At 41.2% G+C, this 26,226-nt stretch overlaps 2 protein-coding genes across 3 annotated transcripts; both read right to left on the reverse strand.

Moving 5' to 3' along the window:
• Positions 1 to 1,135: 1,135 nt before the first annotated feature.
• Positions 1,136 to 9,201, reverse strand: itm2ca (integral membrane protein 2Ca). Its single transcript, XM_023281307.3, has 6 exons — positions 8,969 to 9,201; positions 7,260 to 7,403; positions 6,893 to 7,081; positions 5,044 to 5,154; positions 2,459 to 2,609; positions 1,136 to 2,264 (listed from the first exon to the last, which is right to left on the reverse strand). Exons 1-6 carry the CDS (start codon positions 9,059 to 9,061, stop codon positions 2,173 to 2,175), a joined length of 780 nt encoding a protein of 259 aa, XP_023137075.1. The 5' UTR covers positions 9,062 to 9,201; the 3' UTR covers positions 1,136 to 2,172.
• A 3,094-nt stretch (positions 9,202 to 12,295) lies between these two features.
• On the reverse strand, positions 12,296 to 25,765 carry cab39 (calcium binding protein 39). Of its 2 annotated transcripts, none has more exons than XM_023281314.3 (9): positions 25,580 to 25,765; positions 23,003 to 23,158; positions 22,689 to 22,853; positions 21,743 to 21,861; positions 19,932 to 20,100; positions 18,742 to 18,801; positions 18,023 to 18,088; positions 17,365 to 17,508; positions 12,296 to 14,528 (listed from the first exon to the last, which is right to left on the reverse strand). In XM_023281314.3, the coding sequence occupies exons 2-9, from the start codon at positions 23,114 to 23,116 to the stop codon at positions 14,340 to 14,342; spliced, it is 1,026 nt and encodes a 341-aa protein (XP_023137082.1). In that variant the 5' UTR covers positions 23,117 to 23,158; positions 25,580 to 25,765; the 3' UTR covers positions 12,296 to 14,339. The 2 variants fall into 2 exon arrangements, with proteins under 2 accessions (XP_023137082.1, XP_035809240.1); XM_035953347.2 differs by lacking the exon at positions 25,580 to 25,765 and adding an exon at positions 24,113 to 24,265.
• Positions 25,766 to 26,226: the final 461 nt, after the last annotated feature.

Raw genomic sequence — 26,226 nt, forward strand, 5'->3', positions numbered from 1 at the left:
CACAGTAGAACCATCTGCCTGATGGGTCAGGACACATGGACAACATGGACTTCTGGGAGCAGGTCAGCACGTCCCACAAACATGCCTTGGATCTTGGTTGAGTTCCTCCAGCTGTTCCTGAGCAGTTGTTGGGGTGTCACAGTCTACAATGTCCTGCTGTCCAGGAGTGGTTTTCACATGTGAAGGACACAGGGTTGAGTCTTTCAATTCAATTCAATTCAATTCAATTCAATTCAATTCAATTCAATTCAATTCAATTCAATTCAATTCAATTCAATTCAATTCAATTCAATTCAATTCAATTCAATTCAATTCAATTCAATTCAATTCAATTCAATTCAATTCAATTCAATTCAATTCAATTCAATTCAATTCAATTCAATTCAATTCAATTTTTTTAATATAGCGCCAATTACAGTTCAAATTGTCTCAAGATGCTTTACAGAACCCATATGCCTGAACCCCCAGAGCAGCCCTAAGGTGACAGTGGCAAGAAAAACACCCTTTAACAGGGAAGAAAGCTTGAGCAGAATCCAGCTCTTGATGTGGGGAGACCCATCTGCCTGCTGGCCGGCGGGTTGAGAGGGACAGAAGAGGTAGAGAGGTAGAGAGGGGGAGGGATGGGAGAAGAGGAGGGTGGGGAACAAGGAACATATAACACACAGTTGGATACATGTATGATAAGATAGATGATCCGTACAAAGTACAAGCTAACATTGAAACTGATTCATAGTTTACTGTTATGGTGTACGGCTCTGGCATTAAATATACTACTACTTTTAGAAATTCGAGGAACAACAAGTAAGCCTGCAGTCTGAGAGTGAAGAGTTCTGCTAGGATAATATGGTACTATCAGGTCTTTAAGATATGATGGAGATTGGTTGTTAAGAGCTTTATATGTCAGAAGAAGGATTTTGAATTCTAGATTTCTGGTACGTATCAAAGTACAACTGAACAAATTGAAAGACCCATTTCTGGGAAAAACAACAACATGATCAGTGACATTACCTTCACCTGCCAGTGGTGTTGATGCCGTGGCTGATCAGTATATAATGTTAAAACATGCCGGCTGCAGCGTAACAATGTTGCTCATTTTAGCTGAGGTATTTTGGGGGTATGGAAATAAAGCACCAGATTCTATCACTTTTACTACTTTATTCACAGACAGATTTCATTTGCAGACAAAATATACAGATCAAAGTTGGGTTTGTTTTGCTAACATCGTATAATATGCTCCCTTTCTGTTGTACTGACTTTAGCCCAGTGTCTGACTCTGGACTAAGGCTTTAAACATTGTTTTACAAAACATTCTAAGAGTGCTGTTTCTCCTCTTTTAGATAAAGACATGCAAGCGAAAACAAAGATTACTGTAAATGACTCAGAAATTCAGGAGGGAGAAAAAAGCGCAAGAAAAGGGAAATGACAAATGAGAGCATCAAAACTAAATATGGGTCTTCACATGTTTCATTGACGGAATATTATTTTAAAAAATGAATGCAGTCTAATGCCCAGTGCAGCTTTATCTAACTTCTACTGCGTGGTAATGCTTGTTAACAAGATGAAAGGCAGAAAGAGGAGCAAGGAAGCAACAGGCAGGCAACAGGGTAAAGATGCAAGCAAGCAACTAGTCGTCAGCAGTTACATGTTTACATTACAGAGAACATGGGAAAAACTAATTAATTAAACCCATGGACAATGTTTGCTCGGGAAAGCAAGACTTCACGCTTTGCACAGATGATTGTTAGCAGAACTAAGAACCTCCAGGGTAGCAGAAAAAAAACAAAACACAATCACCTTGACAACACATGGAGACAGCTGTCTCCCTCAACAACAGTAACCGTCATACAAATCCCCAAAGAGGACGAAGAGAGGTCTTGAAATTATTATTCATTATTGGCTTACGGACTCTGCTACATGGAAAGTCCTGTGATAGAACCAGCAGCTTAGTATTGCATCACACTTGAGGGTAAATATTACCAATGGGAAATTTAAAAAAAAAAAAAAACCCAGACAGGTAGTGAAATAAAAAAAAAAATACTTCTTTTACAAAAGGACATCAAACCAAAAATCACAAGTACAGTGCAACTCAGACATGATCAGATCCACAGGACGGTGCTACAGTGGCTGGAGTGTGCCTTTGGGTGGGTGGGGTGACACAGATGACGGTCGTGTTTACGCTTCTTCGCAGATAGTCGTCTCCACCACAAATGTATTCTCAAAGTGGCGGATGTGGTGGCAGTCCTTCGCCTCACGCTTGTTGATGCCTGTCAGGGAAACAGGGTGAGACAGAGAGTGAAGATCGGCAGCGTTGCTTTGTTGGGTGCGTGCTGAACATCGGATCTCATCATTGTTTGAACAATAAAGCTCCTCCTATCTCTGAAACTACTACACAGACAATGCAGCCATCTATCGGCTCTCCAACACGTTTCCATTGATCCCTCCATTAACCCCAACTTACGCCTGCGGGTTACACGGCGGTTCAAGCGGTACGTGTCCTTCCCGTTGCACAGCTGGTAGATGAAAGGTCCCAGCTGACGCATGTTGTGCACTTTGCCAGTCACCACCATCTCTTCATGGATGATGTAGGTCTGAGGCAAGTATGTTCCCTTCTGTGAGACAGAGACACGACAACAACAAACTCATTGGAACATGTTTTCTCCATCCACAAAGTAGCGATCATATCTCTATTATTTATAGATATTTTAAGGCTTTATAAACCCTCCCCACACACCGCGCAGCAACTATGCGCAGCGATCAGACGTCTGTGTGAAATAGACAATGAACGCTGCTACACACGGGAGACAGACGAGACTGATGCTACGGTCGCTGAGCCAATCAGAGCCCAGTGCTGTACGCTAAGAATTTAATTTCAATTAAATATTCTTATAGTATGTTTTAATTATTATCTCACATCTTTTTTGTATTGTTTTCAATTTTTTAGGCTACAAAATGCTTATTTTACTGCAAAAATAATTAAAACAAAGTAGTGATTACAGAGCTGTGTGTCAAAATAAAAGCATCTACTAGGTGAAGAGTGTATAACAGAGAGCTATCCTCTCTCCAGTGTTGTTTTTTAATGCAGCTTCCCACAATAATAAATATATGAAAATACCTATATATTGCATAATCCTACGATATAGTGAAAAATCTGCAATACCAAATACAATTTTAAAATCTGTGATATAGTGAGAATGTGAAAAGTGAACACACATTTACCAACTGTTTAAATGTAAACATGAGGTCACACAAATGTAGAAGTTGCCTGCAAAATAAATTCTTCAGTGTGATTGGTGCGATCTGAGAATTTGTTCTGCATGCGGGGGTGTAAAGTGAATCTGCATTTTTTAAAAATGTTGGCTTCATCTTTGGTGAAATCTGACAAAGGAATAAACCTCACTGACCAGCAGCAAACTTTCCTGACAGTGCTGACCTTTGTGGGAATCAGCCTGAAGTACAGAGTAACTGTTGCCTATTAGCTTCTACTTCATGGCCTCTGCCGAAAGTAGAAACTGCTCCACAACACAGACTTCGGTCTGGGTGACAAAACAACAACAACGAGATATAGCTCGAAACAACAATTCATCAAGAGCAGTAGGGAAAATGTTTGATGTAATGTTCTATAGTGTCACTTAAATGCATTACATGCAAAGGGCTGTGAAAGCACACAACGAAAACACAAAGTCTGTTGAACAAATCCCGGGGATGCTTCCTCCCTGGCTCATAAACATCCTCCACCCTCTATCTCTTTCCCTGTCCATGCAGGTCTCCTGAGGCGTTCCACTCCACGGCTGCCTGGGCCTCTCCTCACCCCCATCTGCACCCCCAGACCTCCCCCTGGTGGGGGCTGTGGCCTGCAGGGACTGGTGGTTGCCCTTATGAGCTTCACAGTCTAAAAAACACCCATGACTTAGTGCAGCCACCGCCTCCACGCAAGAGTCACACTACTGGTTGTCTCCTTAGTTTGAATTTTAAGGGTCATTTTTTTTCTGTGTGTGTAAATAAGCTAAAGTGGGTACATTCAAAGTAAGGTGGCTATATTTAAAATTAACCAATTTTCTCCAGGCCTTTATTTAAAATAAGTCACTGAAAATCATCAATAATTATCGATATGAACTGAAATAAAAAAAATTTCATGGGAAATTTTCCAGTTATATCACCCTGGACTAAATTTATCACACAGTAAGTTCTCACCACATTTTTAAAATAAACTGGGTGATTTTATTGTCCCCTTAGCAGTCTCATTGACAGTTACCGAAATCGTTTGATTGCAGTGATCGCCTCAAAAGGTTGTGCAACAAAATATTAAGGGTACCATCATTTTTGTGCAGGCCGGTTTCATGAGTTTTTTTTTTTTTTTTTTAATCCACGGTTCAAAAGCAATGTCTGATTTTCATTGGTTAATTTTCACAGAATTTTTATTTATTACTCCTTATGTCAGATTCAGATTATTTCTGTGACTATTGTGGGTTTTTCTTTCATTAACCGAGGGGCACCAACAATTTTGTCCGCGTGTGTAGCTAGCTAGCTTATTCCTGATAACTCAATAGAGTTTATACAATTCATTAAATTAAAATTTGTAGATGCTAGGAAAGGAAAAAATCGCCAAAATAGAAAGAAGCTTAGAGAGCAGCTGTGACTGACTAGCATCTAGCATTAGTTCTAGCATCTTCCAGACTTGCAAGCAAGGTAGCTGTTAGCTCGCTTGCTTCTGTAGTTTAACAACTAGCAAGTAGCACCCCCATCCCAATACCTTATTTGCAAATAATAAAATTGTTTTCTATGCTTTTTCTGTTGTTGCAGAGCTTTTAAGACTAAGACAGTTGTTTTTTTGGTTATGTTAACTACCTACACCACCAGTCAATGGTTTGGACACACTTTCCCATTCATTTGAATGAGAATGAAACTTTTGACTGGTAGTGTACATTGATAATACCAAGTGTAAACATCCTGACCAGTTCACAGCATTTGTTAACAGCAAAGGTTTAGAGACACTACTCTTGAATAAACACTGCTCGTATAGACACCAAGGTGCTGCTGTGTTACCTTGACGTTGATTAGAAGCTCCCAGAGGTTGCGCGGAGGCATCACAATGGTGGTGTTGAGCTCAATAACGTAGCACTTGTCCAGAGCAATATCGTGGTATGCAGTTAATCCCTGGAAAATAAAGCAGTTTGTTAGTGTCCAGTTCAAAACAACAATGTTTTTTATGCAAATGTTTTATTTCTTGTCATCTGTTAGTAGGCCCTAATTTTAAAACCGTAATAATCTGAATCATGCTGGTTGCAGAGTTCGTCACTGCCATTCAGGTTGTGAATATATAAATGCTACTAAATATAGTGATCTGCACCGACATTTGGTCAAAATTTCAATTCATCTACTGCTCGGGTTTGTTAAAAAAAAAACAAAAAAAACACCTAAAATGCTAATAGAAAACTTGACACTGTTCTGATTAGCAAATGTCCGCATGCCAACACCTTTAATAAACAATGCTAATCACAGACACTATAAGGGAAGGAATCGCCACGAAACCATTCCTGAATAGAAATGTAGTTCTGCCAAAGATGGCGGCTGTATGACACATGTCCCGCCCTTTCCCCCAATGAACCAATCCTCTGCCCTGTAACAGTTGAACCAGTAAAAACATCCGATTGTGTTGTTGCACCGACACACTGGCGAAATTGTGTGCTTACCTAGTAGACATGTATTCTGTTAGGTAAAGTGCTTTATTTTGGAGCAAAGTAGTTTTTATCAGATTTGACTGGTCAGGGGTGCAGTGCCTTTAGTTTAAGCAGAAGAGCACACCTTTGATGCATGTGCACAGTTATATTGTGGCTCATTTCTAAGGTTATTTAACTGCAGTTATTTAACTGCAGTGGCAAGTTTACATACAATATTCATCTATAGCAGACCGCACCATCAAATGTTTTATGAATTGTTCATCATCATGCTGCAGTTTATTTATCTAATAAACCAGCATGACACTCCCATCTAAAGGATTATGTCTATATTGTCTCTGTATCTTGTTACAAGTTAAATGCCTATTAAATGTCTTAATTAAGCCATTTTTGCAAATAAATGTGTCGCAGCCTGACTTTAGGCCACAACACTGATAGACTCCGGCAATTACAGTGATGAATGAGGTGTACATGCATTAATAAAGACTTCATATGAGTTTGCAATTATTTCACTGTATTATTATTGCCTAGAGTTATGGCCGGATCTCCTAGTGCTTAAAACATTTATTATGAATTTCAATAAAATTATGAGAATTGTGAATAATCTATGTCCTCTCTTAGAGAAAGAACGTGTTGTTCTGGTGCACTCTGGCAGAACTACAGCTACTGTATGTTGATTCTATACATACTGTATTTACATTCAGTGACCATTGAAATTCGAATTATGGCTGTCTTCCCATTCAATTAGACAGGAGCCTGGTCTTGTTAGTGAATGGACCTATCCCAAGATAACTGCAAAGTGGCAACCTTCAAACATTTAACTTTGTGTACTGCATATTGTATTCAAACTGTATAAATGTTATGAAGATTATTGAATTTTATGATTGAATGCTCTTAACTGTGTGGTGTGTAACTCATATGAAGCTGTGCTCAGAAAATTTCCATGAAGCGCTGCAAAGAGGAACCAAGGCCTAACTGGCAGCAATCTAGAGATAACACATACCAAGATGTGTAACTCATGCAAATGTGCCTGTATAAAAGCTAAGCTGTTTCTCGCCTTTGTAAGTCACTTATTCAGACTGTGCTCTGTTCATGTTGCCACAAGTAAAACTTTGCTTTGACTTGAGAGATGACTCCGAGTGTTAATTTGGAGAAGTCAGGACTCCACTGAAGAATTTTCCTGACAATAAAACATGCATGTGTGTGTTTGTGCTCACTCTGTGGAAGTCATGGATTATATCAGCAGGGTCGCTGCCTCCAAAGTGAGGCACGGGCACAGTGATCTTCTCGTAGTTGTCGGCCAAGTAGATGCCGACATTTTCCTCCAGCTCCTGACGCCCACGCAGCGGGGCATACGCAGGGTCTTCATAAAGCACACAGCAGTGGAACAGGTTCTCCTCTGGGATCTGCGCAAACAAAGATCAACACATGAGCTCGAAAACAAGTCAGTAGTCAAAATATCTTTGGTACAGAGCAGCGATTTGAATACATAAAGGACACAGTTTCATTTATGAATTACACTAGTTGATGGAAACATCAACATAGCACACATGCAGCTCACTGTACAGTAAAATGAGGCCTTACATGAGGTATAAAGTAGTAGCGGTAGACGTAAATGGAGGCCAGGACCAGACCAGCCATGAAGACCACCAGGCCGAAGGTCAGGCAGCACAGCCCATTGAGTGGAGACTTCTTGGGCCGCAGCGGCAGGACCAGCTCCTCCTCATCCTGGAGAACACACACATACTGCACATATTAATACTTAAAGGTCACAGAAAAGCATATCCAGGAAGCTCCGATCAAGCGTGCTCCTCTTCACAGTGACGAGCAGCAGAAAATGATCTGAATTAACCAACCGCTACAATAGAAGCTGACATAAAAGGCAAACGCTGCATTCTGAGCAGGAATTAGCAGCACCGAGGCGCACCAGAGAAAGGGATGACGGAGGGCCTGGTAATGAAAACTTGACTGAGATGGTGAGTAATCTTCCCAGCCGCCTCCAGTCTCACAACCCATCTGCTGCTGCCACGCGCCCAACCTGCGTTGGCAGGGTGGCACTACACACAGACAATAGCCGTTCAGTGTGTTTCCATTTCCCACAACAATGACTAACAGAGAAGTGTCTGAGCGCTGTACTGGAGCTGTGCTGCTCCACTGACTGAGGCAGGTGAAATTATCTTGTGCAAAGCCGGTTCTGTAGACAAACAATAAGCGCCTTCTATTCTTAGCTGAAGCTCTGAAGGAAAAAAAATAACCACTGCGTGCAGAGGAAATGGCTCTTGGAGGAAATTTCAAAGAGATTCTGTGTGAACAATCAGTTGAAAAGAGAGATGACACAAAACGCTTGAAAGCAGAACCTTTGTTTCACAATGTCTGCTGCATCCTGAGTGCCAGTATCAGGACAGCGTGTTTTGCCACTGAGGCAGGATTTGAGGTTTCATGCTGTTCCTTGTGGAAGCATTTGGAGACAGAGGGTGCACGAGGACGAGGAGATGACAGAGGATGTGAGAACACACTCTTCTGAGAGTTCTTTGTGTTCTTCCATCCCACTGAGAGCGAGATCCAGGCTGTTTGGCACCAGCTGAGAGCGTGACACACCATGAGGCCTGTCTGTCTACTGTTCACCACATTTGGATGAACACAATTCAAAGTCACACAAATCTGTACTTCTGCAATATTCACTTCATATGACTGCCTGATGTCCTATGTCTCCATTTTACAGTACGGTTCGTCATCAGCCATGTATCTTTGATAAGCTGGGATGCTGCCACAGCAAAGTTCAGGACTCCACTGCTGCACCTCCTTTAGAGCTGACAAATAATCTTTCATGCATTGCAAGCCCCAGCAACCCATCTGCCATTTTGTCAGCCAAAGCTCTGCATTTCTTGCATTCTGCCTCTTTTTTTTTTTTTTAAAGCTGGGGAGGTTGTTCATTTAAACCTGCACTGAAGGCAAAATCGCCAGAGGCCACATCACGAATAACACCAGATTCAATGCACAGCCCTTAAACTGTTTCTCTCTTTATTTAGGTGATGCACAATTTATTCCTGAACAAAGAGCATGCATTGGCACGTCCTAACAACTTGCATCCAGGCTGCAATGAGCGCACTGACGCAGAGGAAACCATCACAGCAATGACATGTTTTGTTTCCAACCAAATGGCGATAGCTGGTGTCAGAAATGCGCGGCAGGTGCAGAATGTCCTGCACTCAGCATCACAATACACAAGGATCATTTTCACACAGCAATGACAAGCATGATGGATATGATGCTAGAAGGAGAAACAGACGCACCAGCGGGTGAGGGATGAGGATTTCGGTCTTGTCGCCATCATTTTCCTTTTCTACTTTCTGTCCCGCGACAGACTGGAAGCTGATCTTGACCATGGCTGGGCGCTGATCAGTCCGCTGCAGGTGCTTCTCTCTCCGGCTGTGTGAACAACAGTTACCACCTTCTTCAAACAAATCCCCTCAGCTGCTCGACGGTCCACCCTCTTTCTGCTCTCACCGCTGGGCTGCTTCTGTTTTTGTATCGATCCACCGGATGTGTGCTGTTTTTTTCAAATCGCCCTTAAAGGAGCAGTCCGCTGTTTTGTTTAACTGTCAGGCGTTGTGCTAAAAACTGATTGTGCTTCGTGTGAAAGCTGTTTTGTGCAGTTTTCTTTAACTATAGGCTACAGCTGCTTTTTTCCCCCTGAATGAAGCAGTCATAATGTTCAAATATACATAATTACTCTGCCAAAGAACGCGGTAGAGTTATGTGACAATCGACTTATGTTTGTCTGTCTGTTAGCAACATTACTCATAAATGGACTAATGGATTTGGATGAAATTTTCAGAGTAGGTCAGAAATGACACAAGGACTAAGTGATTAGATTTTGGCAGTGATGCAGCTTACAGTCTGGATCCATGGATTTGTTAAAGATTTCTGTATCATTGCTAGCTAGTGGCTGTAACTATGACAACAAGTGAACACTACATCAGCTGCCTGCTGATGATCACATGATTGCTATCCTACTACAAATCGACTGCTGCGGACTTATAGGGACTGATCCATCGGAAATGATACAAGGAACAATTGATTAAATTGTGCGGGTGTTTCCGAATCCCATCAATTCCCGCCCGCTACATATTTATGTCATGTGATTCGGTATCCATACATAACGTACACCTGCATAACACACGCCTGTGCTTAGCGCAAGGTTATTTTGTTTGTGGGTACATCAATATTAAATGGCCACAATCTATGTTGCTGTGATTTCTGATCATCAATAACTAATAAACAAAAAAAGCACTCAGAGTTCAGAGCTCAGTGCAGTACACCGCCAAGGCTGCTCAGTCGTTGTATCATTTCCGACAGCTGAAATCTTGAAAAAAATTCAGAATTCCACTTGTGTTTTCACTTCACTAAACCACTCACATTGTTATTATTATTATTTTAGGAGCCATTTTGTTCTTGTTTTTGTAATTGCCCACCCAAGACCCCAGGGGACTGTATTTCTTTTACCTGAGGCTGACAGCCTGGGGTCAAATTAGGGTATTTAGCTGATGGTGATTTGGTTCGGGTGTTGTAGATGGAAACAGGCAGAGGCAGACAGTTTTTGACTGTGCTTGACTTTCTTTGCGTTTTATTATTTTGTTTATGACCAAGTTTAAGTTACGGGTGAAAAGTGATAATAAAGAACTGGGATTATTTGGAATCTTTTGAAGAATCTGTTTATTTTTTGTTGAGCGCACGTCAAAACTCTTGTATAGCCACCATCAACAACCAGTAGTGCTAAGTACAGGACATAGCTACTACAATTTTTTAAATTATTATTTATTATTATTATTATTATTATTATTATTATTATTATTATTATTATTATTATTATTATCATCATCATTATTATTATTATTATTATTATTATTGTTGTTGTTATTATGAGATTATTCATGTCCTTGCTAATTTTTGTGATGAAATGAATGCATTTTATCAAGTTTGTTTATGAGTTACATGACCAACAAGAATGACAACAATATGCAATTCAAGAAACTCTTCATTTCATGGATATTTTATTAATAGATTCCAAAATGTTCAAAATTATTCATATACTCCAATTTCTTTCTTTAATAGTCAATAGCATAGCCTTTGTTTTTAATGACTACTTCTAGACGATTCTCGTATGTGTCCACAAGCTTCCTGCATGTCTCCTGTGGCATACTGGCCCACTCTTCCTTAGCAAAAGCCTCAAGCTTGGTCAGGTGGGTCAGTTTCCTAGCCATCACTCTGGTCTTCAAGTCTTGCCACAAGTTCTCAATGGAATTAAGGTCAGGACTCTGACTTGGCCATGCTAGAACGTTGACATCATTGTCCTTGAACCATTTCTTCACTACCTTGGCGGTGTGTTTTTTTATCATTGTCCTGCTGGTACTTCCAGTTGTGGCCGAGGTGGAGTTTCTCAGCAGATTCATTCATGTTTTCATCAAGGACCCTGACATAATCCTCCTTTCTCATGATTCCTTGGACCTTGACGAGGCTCCCTGTGCCACTGGAAGAGAAACATCCCCATAGCCTTATGCTTCCACCACCATGCTTGACTGCGGGCACAGTGTTCTTCAGCTCATATACTTCGCCTTTTTCCCTCCAGACATGTTTAGCATCCATATGGCCAAAAATCTCCAACTTTATCACATCAGATCACAGGATGGTTGACCAAAAGCTGGGATCTTGCTTCAGATGACCTCTAGCAAAGGCGAGGCGAGCCTCCATGTTTCTTCATGAGCAGTGGGGTCTTCTGAGGCCTACGTCCATGAAGACCTCCTCTGTGCAAGACTCGCTCGATGGTGGACCGTGATACTTTCATCCATGCCTGGTCAAGCGTTTCAATTAGGGCCTTGGTTGTTGTCTGGGGGCTGTTGTTGACCTCCCGGCAGATTTTTCTGGCAAGTTTGGGGGACACCTTATGCTTCTTGCCATGCTCACTGAGATTTTTAAGTGTTGAACCTCTTGTGCTTGTTGATTATGATCTGGATGGTTGTCACAAAGACATCACACTGCTTTGAAATGGGCTTGTAACCCTTTCCTTCACTGTGGACACGCACAAGATGTTGACGTAGGTCCTCACTGAGCTCCTTCTTCTTGGCTATGATGACCAGAAATTGAGAATGACTAGAATGCTTTTCCTCTATTTGTACTCTTCTGGAAAGATGCTATTTTTTTTTCTTACCATTGTTTAACATTTGGTCAACAAAAAAGTTACGTACTCCATTGAAACATCTTGAAATAACTATAGGACAAAGATTGACACATTTGGGACATTTTTGTTGAGATATTTTCAGGGATATGAAAATCTATTTTGGCCATATCTACTATTATGCAAATTAAGTTTAGGTTTAACTCATGTGGATTTGTGTATAGCAACAAGTAGACACAAGACACACAGGAAGTACCAACATAACAACTTTTAAAAATGAAGAATCCAAAAAAAGATGTTATTTTCCATGGGGTGTGACTAATGTTGAAGACTGTATCGGTTCAACTTTAACATACCAAGCTGATGTGAGCTGATGTACTCAATGTCGACACACTTTTGACAGATGAGATGTCACTTTGGTGCAAAGGAAGAAAAAGACAAAAGCTTTATTTTATTCCAAATGTATTTTTTTTTCTTTATTTCAATTGTAGGGCCCAGGCCTTTGACACTTCTGAAAGCACCCACACGCTCTTTGCTGAAACTGGAGTCAGTCAGTGTGCAGTCTTATCACCAAGAGTTCAATTTGATATTTCAATGTTGTTAAATACTTGGAAAAAAGAAACAATTCCAGTACAACATCTTTAGTGCAGCATCATGCACAGCCAGTGGAGCAACATGCTTGTTCAATGCACATGGAGGAACTGTGGGCTCTATTGAGCAGTGCTGTTGCCTGCAGTCGAATGGCTTCTGATCTACCTGTCTAAATGTAGCAACTTTCATTTACTGCAAATAAAGAAAATCTGTGGTCTCATCAGTTCTGTTCAGCACCACGAGGACAATGCAGCATGCCCAAAGTACTCTGCTACCCACAATGCTTTACACTCATCATTGTACTGGAATTATAAAACCCCCTGAAGAGAAGGGATAAAAAAAGAAGAAAAAAAAACAGAGGACAAGAAGGGAAGTAAGAGTGATATAAAGATGTGCCAAGTTGTTATGAGGTCACCCCTGAAGCACACTCACTGTGGGGCTACACAGCACTCCGAGGCTACGAGCCAAATGGTGAGAACGGGGGGCAAAAACAAGCTAATGAAGGATTGGGGAAATCCTCAGCGCCCTCAACTCCAGTTAAGCGATTCCAACAGCCCAGCATCTCACAAAGTGCACAAACACACAGGCTTTAATGTTTCAGTTAATGCTCTGCCATTCCCTTCCCTCCCTTTCTCCACTGCTCACACCCCGGCACATTTTCAGCAGTCTGAGATACTCAAAATGTAGATGGAGAATAAAAAGAGGATTAACAGATCCAGAGCTAATACCATGACATTCCTCCGCTGTACAAATTGTTAATATCCTATAGGTTAGCTAAATGTGAGCTGGCCCTTTAAGTTATGTACAAAGAAACCCACCAGCAACCATTTCAGCAGTAAAATGAAATGCAAAAACAATGTCACTTAGCCAGTTGTTTTTCATGGTTTAGAAAGTAATTTGATTACAATTAACCAAAAACGCGATGTTTAAGGTAATATATATATATAATATATATTCATATGTCAAGGTTTAACAAAAATCTACAAAGCAAAAAAAAAAGGCATATGTACATGTTCACCCTGTCCCAGAAAACAATAAAAACACCCAATTCTCGGGCTTTACCAAATTCATACCTTGCATCCCTCCCTCCTCTCTTCGTGTGCTTCAAGTGCAGTGTCGTAACAAAGCACACAGGAGGTAAATGGTTCCATGTGATGGCATCTGAGAGCTTGTCCCTGGTTAAATGAACCACCGTTTGCTTTGATGGATGAAGGCATAGATGCTAACTGTAGCGGTTGCTGTGATGCACATGAATTCCCAAGTCGGCGGCACTGAACGTGGGTGCCAAACTGGGCAGATGTTTCACAGAGCCGACGCCGGGTACAGCCATGGATCTGTCACATTTCAAGGCATGCAACAAACACACCAATGTTCAACTTGCTCGTACCATTTCCATCACAAGGTTTTAGCTGACATTCTTGCAGCATGTGTGTATGCGTTTTTTTTTTTTATGTAATACATGTGTGTAAACGTGTCGACTTTTGTTGCTTGCTGTGTGTGTGTATGTGTGTGTGTGTGTGTGTGTGTGTGTGTGTGACTTTTTAAATCAGGAAGTCTGCCTCACTTTAAATGCACGGACATTTTCTGTCACTATGTGTGATGGACTGTTGTGTCAATATAATATACCTTAAATGTATCAATGTGCAAGAAAGCAGCAGCAACTATTATTTTCTCTTATTTGTTTTGAAGGAAAAAGACTGAAAAAGAAAAAAATATCAAATGTTCTGAGGAGCAGAGGAGCTGGTGACTTCCAGATGAGCTGAAATGGGCATGTTTGTTTTTCATTTGTTTCCTCATTTTTGTTCAGAAACCAGAACAGCAGCTGCTGATGGGTCCATTAAGCAGACGTTGTCCAGATATGGTCCTGGTGGCTCCTCCCTGCACCTCTGCACGTGTCCTCAGGCCTCCTGGGGTGCAGGCCTCTTGAGGTCTCTGATCTGTTTGACCAGGTAAGTCTTTTCATCGTTGAACTGTTCGTCCTCTGTTCTGTCATTCTGGAACTTGCTGAGAAACTCGATGAGTTTGGTCTGGTTCTTCAGCAGGATGTCCAGGATGGGCTGTGTCTTGTTGGGGTTGGCCACAAACACCTGGTAGTGGAGGAAGAGGACAAGAGAGAAGAACTTATATGAGCAGATACTGTGTTCTATGTTTGATTGTTGGCCACAACTTTGATGCAAATGTAAGAACACGGATCCACCAGGCTTTGATTTTTTTAAGGTTTTACAGTAGTCGAAGCAAAGTTGAAGCACTCAGTTTCTTTTAGTGGCACTACAGCAGTGAGGAAGTGTTTAAATGATTCAACTTTTTAAATACATGCTAATCATTGTCACTTAATAAGGATTGGGTTTGCTGATTTAAAATTTTTTTAAAAAAAAACAGTTTATCTTTAAGCAGAACTTCATTGTGCGAGCAGTGAGGGCAGCAGACATGTTAAGTGCCTGCATAACTTGGTTATAGCAAAATTGTCCATATCTGGACAACATCTGTTGGTTCTCCTGCAGTTGACCCACAAAGTTACCAAGGAAGGCAATCATAACTTCTACTCTGTGTTGTAACTGGCAATCACACAGGTATGATAACAGATGGCAGAGCTCAAGTTTGACAGCTTCTGGGAGCTTCATTTTAAGAAGCCCTTGTTTAGCAGTGTCATCTTCTGTTTTGTTGCCCTCTCTGCAATCATTTTCATCATTACTAGATTTTTCTTCCTCCTTCTCCTCTTTGGCAGTTTCAGTATTGGTAGAGAAAACAAAGGGTCTGTATGGTTGGAATCAAACCAGGGGACTAATTGTTCAGGGCATTTATATCCATGTAATATGCAACCTGACAACTTGGTTATCGGGTTCCTCCAAGGGTGCCATTTTTCACACTTCTTATTGGATATTTTAAAGAAGTTTGCTAAAAGCATATAGTGTTTATTTCTTTTCATTTCTCATTGCAGTACTGTTGCGTACAATCAAAGATGTCCTTAAAATGTATTAATCTTGTTTCTTCTAATCACATTAACAACAGAATTAAAACATTTTCATTGTGATTCAAGGACAAATTACCAGACAAACATGACACTGAAAGCAAGAGAAGCGGTGCTAATTAACTATCAAACCTTGGACATTCTGCCCTGCAGGGCTGTAGCTTCCACTACATATCTGACCACTGCTCTGTGACATTCATTAATTCTGTCCTGACTCAATTAATTCAGTTGCTCTGCGGAAAAACAGTCTTTGTTCCCCCATATGAGGCTGAGCTGCAGCTGCAGAAGATAAAGTAAAAACACAGTGAAAATAACTAATTCTATTTTATCATTGAGTATCAAATACATTGTTGATGTTTTGCATGCACTGTGCACTCAGCATTACTGAAAGATGTCTTGCAGTTTTGAGAAATCACAGAATATGGTATAAATACAAAGGTGGTGAGCCCTTTTCCTTCTCCAGGGAAAACTCCCAGTTGTAAATTTAACAGCCTGGGCGGGAGATAAATATTCAAACAAGTACAAGTGCAGAGTACACTTGTACACATTAAATGCTGCAGCCATTTAGTTGAGATTGGAATGTTTAAAGAGATCCACCTTTTTTTCCATCATTGCTGATGTCTGTGAGAGGCTATCTAACTAGTGAACAGTTAAAGATTTAATGAGAGATTCACTGGCGGCATAATAAACTTAGGTGTTTTACCAATTTCAAACCAGATCGTAAACGGAACCAGACATCAGAGGTCATAACTCTGAATCATCAAAATGGAAAAAAGTGGAAATTTAGTGAGTGAAGTCACAATTTGAAACTACAGAACCATTAACTCAACATCACATTTGTATCTTAGAAAAATGTAGCTGCATTTATCAGTTCTGAAAGTAGATTTCACATTTATTATTGCTACATAAATTTAATCATATTTGATTTCAGCAACTCCATTGCAATCCATAGATGAAACTCCATTTTGTCTAGGATGCATTTTTATTGTCACCAATCCAGAAGAGGGTGCTCTCACGGCCTGTGTGGACAGTTTTCTCTCTCACACACACGGATACAGAGACACACAAAGACTTAGCTCTTACTAACAATGGAGAGAATCAATTATTCCAAAATGAGGAAACACGCTTCAATAAAATACTGACAGTATTCATGGCAACAAATGCAAAAAAAGTCTTTTGCATGTATTAGCTAAAATATTACTAGTGTGTCAAAACATTCAGCGAAAGTTCATCACATACAGGTGAAGACATGGACAGTTTGACTGCTTTAGCTTGAAGTTGTTCTCTCGTTGTTAAGTATGCTAGCAGCCTAGAGCCCTCACATGGAGATAAAGAAATGATACAAACATGGGTCAATGGATAATAGTAACTATCACCCAGCTGAATGTTTAGAATTGGATAGTCTCTTAAATTCAGTCTAGAAAGGTCAGAGCATCTTCTGAGCTGTCGTTCAGAAAGTTTCAGAGCAGCAGGAGGGATTTAGTGATTTAGGTTCTGCAGGCAAACTCTGTCTTGGTCTATTTTCACAGCAGTCTCCAATACAAGCTGTACTACTGTTAAACTCTAAGGTAGGTAAGGCTACGATCATGTCAGCACCTCATTGTCCATCCTTAAAACCCTTAGTATTTACTAAAAACACTTAGTGGACACAGATCTTAAACTAGAAAAGCACTCAGAGAGTGCAGTACCGAGCCAAGGCTGCTCAATCATTGTATCATTTCCAATGGATGAAATCTTTAAAAAATTTGTGGATCCAGACTATAAGCCGCATCACTGCCAAAATCGCATCAGTTGGTCCTTGAGTCATTTCTGGCCTTCTCTGAAATTTCATCCAAATCCATTATTCCATTTTTGAGTAATGTTGCAAACAGACAGACAAACAAACCAAAGCCGATCATCACATAACTCTGCCGAGGCGCTGCCTCCTTAGTGGAGTAAATATGCTTTAATTTTACCTTAAAAACGTGGAAAGCCTCAAACTGGATGTTGCGACTCTTGTCCCGTAGCAGATTCATCATTAGCTTGAGATTCTCTGGTTTGCTGATGTATTTCGTCATTATGGTGAAATTGTGCCGGTCAAGAAGCAACTCTCCCAATAACTGCATTTCGGAGGGAGAAAGAGGAATAAATAAGACCCAACATAAATTTTATTTTGAATAAAATGCTTTGAGTTAACAAACGGTCACAATTTATGATTTCTGTATGCTGCATGACTGTGAAGTACAGCACTCACCCCCTTTTTGGGATTTTCTCCTATCTGACATACTCAAATAGAAAAGTTTATAAGAGAAGAACTATATGGCAAAGAGCATTTTTTTAGACCCGGAGTCCAAAATGTGGCTTCACAGCTTTAAACTGCTTAATATTCAGACTCAAAATTACACACTAAAATAACCAAAATCATACCACAAGTCAAGAAAATAAAGGGCCTTTAAAAGACATGTAAAGTACTTCTGTGGTACCACCACTAGATGGCAGTCATGACACAGTAATCGGGATGGAGTGATTCCTGGTACCCTAACCTCTTGACTAGAAATCATCTTTAAATAGCTCTCTGAACAGAGTTGCAACACTAAATGTGACCTGTTTACTTGGCTGACTCGGGGTCCTTACCTTCAGGGACTGCCTTTTAGTCACGTAGTTTTCTGAGTGGAGTAACTTCTCGTATTCACTAAAGAACTACAGCGAAAGAGAGAGAGGTTGTGAGAGAGAAAGACAGAAAACAGAAGTAGTCGGGGGCAAGAAGGAAAAGGAGTCTAAACGCGCAAAACACTGATTTTCACAATTGCATCTGTGTCTTGTATCAAAACACAGTGACAGGAAAATGAGACATTTTCTTCTCACACACTGACAGCTCTGTTGTGTTCTCAGCCTGCAAATTATGTTCCCAACCGGTGATTTGCTGTTGTTACCAAAGAAACTGCCAACATGCTAAACAGCCAGACTGACAGTGACACTTTCAATTTGCATGTAACTGGTCGAAAGAAGAAGTGAAGATCATCAGAGGATGGTAGTTTTAGTAATCTAAAACATGTTGAATACCAACAAAAGGCTAAAGCTTTTAACTGCTAGTACATATCGCAAATACAGTAATACCTAGAAAGCAGAGAACACTGGATTCTTTGTTGTATTGTTTTCAGTTCACATGAACTGTGCTGATTAATATTTTCACAATTGGAACAAATAGTGGAATAACAATACCAGTAGATCTGATTTCATTACTATTTTTAGCTGTCAACATGTAATTTCATAACGTTTTGAAGCTTTTCTATTACACTTTGGCTGAATCCATTTCTCATTAGATGCTGGGCTTTAGTTCAGCGTGGACGTACCTTGTCATAATGTTGCTCCAGAAACTCTGCACTCAGTAGCTTGTGTCTTGTAAGGAGGTCCTGGAAACAGACAAAGCTGACTGTAAGCACTTAAGTCAGACATAATAATTATGACCTGGCCTGGTCCTGATCATCTCCTTTTTTGGAGAAACAAGACAGAAATAATCCCTAGAAAGGCATTTCAATTTTTGTCAAATAAATGAATAACAACTCTGAACCTTAAATTAGAAAGGAAGAATGTCTTTGGTTGCAGTGTGAGTTGTGATAGTGATTTGAAAGACATAAAAAAGGCCAGCTGATTGCAACAGTTACTTGCAGCAGAGTAATCCTTTTGTTGGCTAAAATAAAAAAAATAAATCTTGCCTTGAAAAAGTGATCACTAGTTTTTATTAAGAAGTGGTGTAAAAGTTTGCCTGAGAAGCACAACATTTACTGTAGTCTTCAAAATAGGAAAAGGCCAGCACATAATATAATTATTTCCTTCTACCTTGGCGGCAAACCACTTAAATTTCCATCGGGAGCAACTTGTGATTAGTGGACCAGCTGCTCAGCCACCTGTGCCACAGCAGCCCCAAAATACTGGTTCATATCTGACAGAAGCCTAAACAATGAGCACAAAACCGGTAGTAGTTTAGACGTAAACACGAACAGTTACTTAATGAAGTCGCTATAATATGATCTGAAGCATTGTTGTGCAACTCTGATGCTGTGTTTTAAAAAGGAGAGGCAGCTCACTGACAGCTGAAGTGGTGTGTTGCAGCCTCTAATTCAAAGTATGACTTTTCATCTGTCTTTTGCTTTATAACAGTCAGTGTTGGCTCCAAATTCAGTCTCCCAGTTTGTTTGTGTTGGGCTATAACAGCAATATTAGCCACATGCAATCGCTGCCAGTGCATCAAATTTGCTGTTAGAGCTGATTGGGTAGTTAAAGTGTTTGAAATTACGCAATACAAGCATGCCATCAGCAAGTAACAGCTAGTAGGAAATGGAGATGCTTGAGTGAGATGTCATCTAACTGTATTTGTGTTCATCAGTTAAAGTATGTCATTTAGCAACTTTTAAAAAACACACTTAGGGATTTGTCTATAAAGGAATCACTAGCATTAAAATGTAAGAAGTCACAGCTGTTCCTCTCTTTACTGAAAACAAAACTTGCTCGGCTCCACTGCAGAACAACTTAGCCGACTTACTTTGAAAGTGGCAAATGCGTCTGAGGCAATGTCGAATGTGGACATCTCCACGTATCTGAAGAAGTCATAGAACTGTTCTGAGCACAGTGTGATTTTGGCCAACGGTTCATGTCTGATGCACTCCCTCAGCATGATACCACAGTTTAGAGCAATCTCCGGAGACTCATACCTGGAGAACACAGCAACATAAAGGAAAGGATTAATCATTTTATAGATGCATACTACACATACACAATGCTTTAATGGCCTTTGGCAATGGATGGTTTCCTGAACTGGGAGTAAGTTAGCTGTAGGGCTGCCACAAACGACGCGTCGACGAATCGCCTGAGCACGATACGTCATCAAAAGCGGAAGTGAGCGCGCAATGCAACAGAAATCACCGTCCGAGTGGAGCGCGGAACACGCATGGACATCCGCGCTGTATCGTGCATATATAGTATATGCATATATTATATATGCACAATACAGCGTGGACATCCGCGTTTACGATACAGCGCGGACATCCGCGCCGCATTGTGCATATACTATATATGCACGATACAGCGCGGATGTCCATGCGTGTTCCGCTGTTGATGACGTATCGTGCTCAGGCGATTCGTTGACGCGTCGTTTGTGGCAGCCCTAGTTAGCTGCCAAAGTCCAGTTTGTTCACTATGTTAGTATTAAAGATAACAGATTGATCATTTAATAACTACAGCATTTCTGTATGGACATATTTTCACACCATCATGTGGAAATGACAATGACTGATTCATTAAAAATGTTATTGTCACTGCGTATCTCATGAAGCTTCAATTAATTACGTCATCTCAAAAGATATGTGGACAACATTTTCTATCATCTACACATATGTGCTGCATATAATGTGCTGCAGTTGGATGTAAATCAGCCTACTATGAATAAAACTGTTAAACTGTAAGCCCAGCCTTCAATTAGCTACAGTGTAGTTAAAATACAAACAAACCACAGATTTCAAATGTAAAAATCAAATGTTATCGTTTATAACAGACGATCCGCCAAAGATTCAGCAGTGGATACTAAAGTGTTTGATTAAGAAAAATGAAGAGTAGTGATGAGCTGGGCGAAGGCTAATGGTGTTTACAACAGAGAAGAAAGATCAAAACTAACTGTACTCTGCACAACAAAGGAAGTCCCCATTGGTCCAATCACTATGGAGTGCTCTATGCATGAAGTGTAAGTTCCCCTAAAACACTGCTTTGTTACTGACTTTTAAAAAAAGCCATCACTTAAGATTTACGGAACAAACACAAAGGACAAAAAACACCAGTCGTGTAACGTTGTGTCATAGCCAAAATGTGCCAATCCACGGAGTAAATGTGACAATGTTTCTGCTAGTTTTAATCACTAAAATGCTGTAAAATTATAAAGTAATGTATTGTAATTCAACACTCCTGGTGTGCAATGACAGCGGCCCATGTGATGCATTTAGTTATTCTGGAAACATGTAATGAAAATGGAGTTGTTAAGCATGACATTAGTACAAATCCGTGAATCCTCCCCTCTAAACAACCAACCAGCTTAGTCACCACTTGCTATATCAGTTTAGCATGCCAATTTCCTTTTAACTGAAACATATACCCACGTGTTTATAATCTGGATTGGATTGCTTTGCCTATTTTTGTTCTTCTTTTACAGGCAACAGTCTAAAAACAGCTCCTCTCATTTTCCTTTATGTAAGGAAGTTAGACAGTTGCTGAGTATTTTCCATAACATGAACTCTTTACAGTAATAGTCATAAATAATCAAATGATCAAAAGGAGTAGGATAATTCAGTGTGTGTGTCTCCTTACCCTTTCAGCAACATGAAGAGGATATTCTGCTGAGTGCAAAGGTATTCTACTGTCGGTGTCCGAGTGCCAATCTGACGCCTCAGGATGTTGTTGAAGATCTGAGCCACATCTTTTTTACCCTGTAGGTAACAGAAAAATAATACACAAAGGCTCGATGAAGCAGACTTTTATGTATACATACACAAAATGGTTTAACAACACAATCCCAACAGATCACATCAGGGTGGAAAGCCAAGACGCAGCTCTCAACATCAGATGTAGCATTCTTTAAATGTGGCATAAGCTCAGGACAGATATGTAAAAGCCAACTAAAGAATGTCTTCAGGAAGTTACTGCACTTTCTATTTTTATGCTGCGGCAATTAAACTTGCTTTTCATTTTTGGTGTTGCTTAAGGTGAGAAAAGACAGATGCTCTCTCAAGATCCAACCATATGGAAACAAAGCAGCTGCAAAAAAACCAAGGCATCATATACCGACAACAATCATGCATACTTCGAACGTGCACAGAAATATCTAACATATTGAATCACCGTCACATTGGTAGCTTGCATTCTTGTGATATATGCTTCTTAAACTGTTTTATATGTTGATCAATGAGGAAGGATAAGCAAGGGTAAAAGAGGAAGAGCGAGATCACACAATAAAATGAGTCATGCTGTGATAGGCCGAGTCAGGGAAGCCTGCAGCAGCAGTTACCACACAGCACCGGTCTGACATACTGCAGGGAAACATGCATTTGCCCACATATCGACACAGGCACGTTTGTCACGAACAGTCAACCGTCCTCACCACATGAGAGTATGTCTTTGAAACATATACATTTCCTTCACACAAATTCTTCCTATGTGAAAACACTTCTGATAAACTAAGTTGAATGTTTACTGCTCATTTTTTTTCTCCTTTACTCACTGTTTTTCTACTCTACTTCAAAAGGCAAAGTCTCACCTCAAAGTCGATGAGCTGCAGGTCTGCTATCAGGGTGCTCAGTAAGCCGCTGTTGTAGAGCTCCTGGGCGAGCTGGGCCACTGCCTCCGTCTGGGGCTCCTTTTCATTCGTCCCATATAGGATCTCCTTCATGGCCACCAGGCTCTTTGACACTTCCTCTGTGGCCTGTATACAAGAATACATACACACAAACATATAAATACCACAAAGCAGAAATCACAGCATTTCAAGCCTCAGAAAGTTTCTTCATCTTTTCCCTCATCATAAGTACTGAAGTGATGTGAAAGCAGAGAACAAGTCGAGTTTCACCGTACCTTCTCGGCCTTTTTATCAGAGATATCGTGCTTCTCGAGCACCGCCATGCTGTCCTTAAGGTTTTTGACGATGTCCGCCGGTGACTTGTGGGACTTGCCAAAGGGGAACGGCATGGCGGAGAGTTACCACGAGCAACCAGGCAGCGGACTGTCCACCTGAGAAATTACAGGAAAAACAAGTCCATCTTTGAGACTTGGTGCAAATGGTGTAATCACAAGGAGCAAAGCTGGCTTGAAGACAGGTGCACTCCGAGTGTCCTAATGAAAAGTACCATTAGCTCCTCCTGTAAAACAATCTACAACAGCAGGGCAGGGAGTCCCGATGCCAAACTGTGTGTTAAGCCCTTATGGAGCACACACTGCTGGCATTGAACACTAATAAAGCTACAACAGACACAAGTAAAATCACAATTATAGCTGTGGAAAGATGATGATGTTTTTTTTTTTTTGTAATATCAGAATGTCATATCTAGATCTGACCTTTAAAGCTTGATATAACAGTGGCACCACCTGGTCATTGTCAGTAAATGATTAACCACATAATGTTTACTATGACATCACCTCAGACCTTTGTATGACCCACTCCTTGTACAGTGACTAATATATCCAAGTCATATTGTGTTAAATATTCCATCAGGTGACATTTTTAGCTTAGGAAACACACCTTTTGAGTATCCTCTCTACACCAAAACTTCAAACCTCAAAGATAAACTGAACCCTACTACAAACACCCCTAGCAAGGCCACGGGTGATCCAACTGACAGATGTGACGACCATATCTCACTGCTGGTTAGCTTAACGTGGACCCTTATCTACACAACTCCCTGATCCACCCAGCAACCTTACCTACACTGGAGGGCAAAAGCCAAAGTTTACTGAACCCACAGGAAGTAAGCTAGAGCTCAAGACAGCAAAACATCAGCAAAACCAAATCCATGTCTCATCATTTTAGTTAAATGTAAGTTGATTGAGCATGCTGCACTTTAAGATGTCTCTCTGGTCTGTGTCCATTAGATTTAAAGTTCACACAGAACATCAACACTAGTCTGTAGTGACTTACAGATACACATCAAGCTCTAAGAGGCACCAGTGTAAGAGTATGACACCAACCTGTTGTCCTACTGGGATCCTCTAAACTCTGCACACAAACCCTGGAGCAGTCACACACCTCCTCTTATGTCTTGGCAGAGAGTCCACATTTAGAAAGCAATGCTGGGGCCAGGAATATAAACCAAGCAGCAGAGAAGTGGGAGGTGCAGTCCACCATTCAGATATGATGTGTCATGTGTGAGTGAGCTGAAATATAAAACGGGCTTTCACTGGAGACCCAAGCACAAAAGTTTGCCTCCTTACATCTTCATTAATCTAGACACACCTCAACGTCGCCAGGTGGCCAAATCCGTCTTTCGCACGGGCTAATGCTCGTTAATGGAGCCAGCAGGCAGCAGAACCGCCTCTGTGCTCCTGACCCGCTTCAGTATCAGTGACGCAAATAGGAAAGCAACACATATGGCAGGTTCAGGAGCAGCAGGTCACCACTGACCCTCTGTGACTCCGCTACTAATCAGGTATGGTGAGCTGGAGTGCTGTTAGGCCAGCCAACACCAGTGGTGCTGTGGGCCTGAATACTGCACCGTGGCGACTCTCTTGGGGGAAATCAGCCGGAACAGACTGCACATTTCCACGACTACAATGCCTGTGGAGCCTGAAGTATTCTCAGCAGCCAGAAAACAAACACAACCGTGTCAGAGACCGGCTCAAACGTCCCCCTACCCTTCAGTCCAGACAGCAGCAGATGCTCTGCTAGCAACCACTACTAACAGCTAGCTGCTGCTAATCCACACGTCTCACTAACTTCTTTACACGAGTCGCAGAGCTATGTACGGTAACTTTAACATGACTGTCTGATGCTAATGTTAAGACCAAGCGGACTTAAAACACAAGTCACAAACCCAGGGCCCAGTCCGCTGACCACCATCACCCTGACAGTGAGCACCGCCCATCTGTGTTATCCATGCCTGGTTTGTGATGGTGTGAAGCTGCCAACTTTGCGCAATGCTACCAAAATGGACACTTACCGAGAAACACGACTCTAACATATGCTAGGTAGTGTAACCCAGAGCAGCAGTGATGTGTAATTCGGCTATTTATATTCTTTACTCGACAGCTAACTTCATCAGTTTGTAAGCTAACGTGGCCTATTATGTTTCAATCACTGTCCACCAAACAACACGGCTACTGCCGCTGGTGAAAGTGTGTGCTGTCGACACACCGGAGGCCTCGGCAGGCCTAGTGCTTACAAACCTCTTCTATCTGTTCATGCTTAATATAAAACAGTTACGTGTTTAGCGACTAAATTTGCAACAACCAGTTTTTTAGCGTAATATCGGGGAGGTTGGTTAGCTAACTTTGGCTAACGTTAGCCAGGCCTGGCAGCGCTCCTCACCCATGCCTGGCTTTAGCACCCATCAGCAGCAGGCTAGTCCAGCTACAACGAGTCTGCTCGCAGAGAGCTGTCCAGCAAGCTGTGCCTGCAAATATTATTTCAGAGCAAAATCTGTAAATAAAACATTATACCTTCCAAACGGCGTTTTCTCTAGTTTCTTCCGATTTGTCAAGACAGCAAAAGGCAATTCAGGTGCTCCTTGGAACAAAACCTGCTTTGTTTTCCTCGCTCGTCGCCTCCCCTTGTTTGTACTGTTGTTAATTGTGCGGCCCCTGTTTCCTCCTGGTTCTTTCTCTGAGCCCGACTGGAACGTTAGCAGCGGAGCGACTGTCACTGCAGCGGCGTCTACCGCCTCCTCTGGCCGCCTGGTGTCACAGCAACCGCGGCGGCCACTTTCCGAGAGGACGGTAGGTGGCCACAAGAGGGCGGTCTCTGCCCACGGACAGACCCAGGACCCTCACCATGTACCCATACTATACTATACTATACTATACTATACTATACTATACTATACTATACTATACTATACTATACTATACTATACTATACTATACTATACTATAGTACAATATCATGCCAACTATACTATACTATACTATTGTGTAATGACCATACCATACCATACCATACTATACTGTACTACACTACAATATCATGTCAATTATATATTTAACTATCCATTATCCATCCATTATCTATACACCGCTTAAGCCTCACTAGGGTCGCGGGGGGGGGCTGGAGCCTATCCCAGCTGACTCGGGCGAAGGCAGGGGACACC

Source organism: Amphiprion ocellaris, chromosome 7 (assembly GCF_022539595.1).
Source record: "Amphiprion ocellaris isolate individual 3 ecotype Okinawa chromosome 7, ASM2253959v1, whole genome shotgun sequence".
Lineage (NCBI taxonomy): Eukaryota > Metazoa > Chordata > Actinopteri > Pomacentridae > Amphiprion > Amphiprion ocellaris.

Excerpts from the sequence above, each read along its gene's own strand:
- cab39 (XM_023281314.3), bottom strand. The coding sequence starts at position 23,116 with ATGCCGTTCCCCTTTGGCAAGTCCCACAAGTCACCGGCGGACATCGTC. Across the intron at positions 18,802-19,931 it reads ACGCATTTGCCACTTTCAAA|GACCTCCTTACAAGACACAA; the intron begins GTAAGTCGGCTA and ends GTCTGTTTCCAG. Across the intron at positions 14,529-17,364 it reads AGGCTTTCCACGTTTTTAAG|GTGTTTGTGGCCAACCCCAA; the intron begins GTAAAATTAAAG and ends CTCCACTACCAG.
- itm2ca (XM_023281307.3), bottom strand. The coding sequence starts at position 9,061 with ATGGTCAAGATCAGCTTCCAGTCTGTCGCGGGACAGAAAGTAGAAAAG. Across the intron at positions 7,082-7,259 it reads GCTACTACTTTATACCTCAT|ATCCCAGAGGAGAACCTGTT; the intron begins GTAAGGCCTCAT and ends TTGTTTGCGCAG. Across the intron at positions 2,265-2,458 it reads CCGCCGTGTAACCCGCAGGC|GCATCAACAAGCGTGAGGCG; the intron begins GTAAGTTGGGGT and ends TTTCCCTGACAG.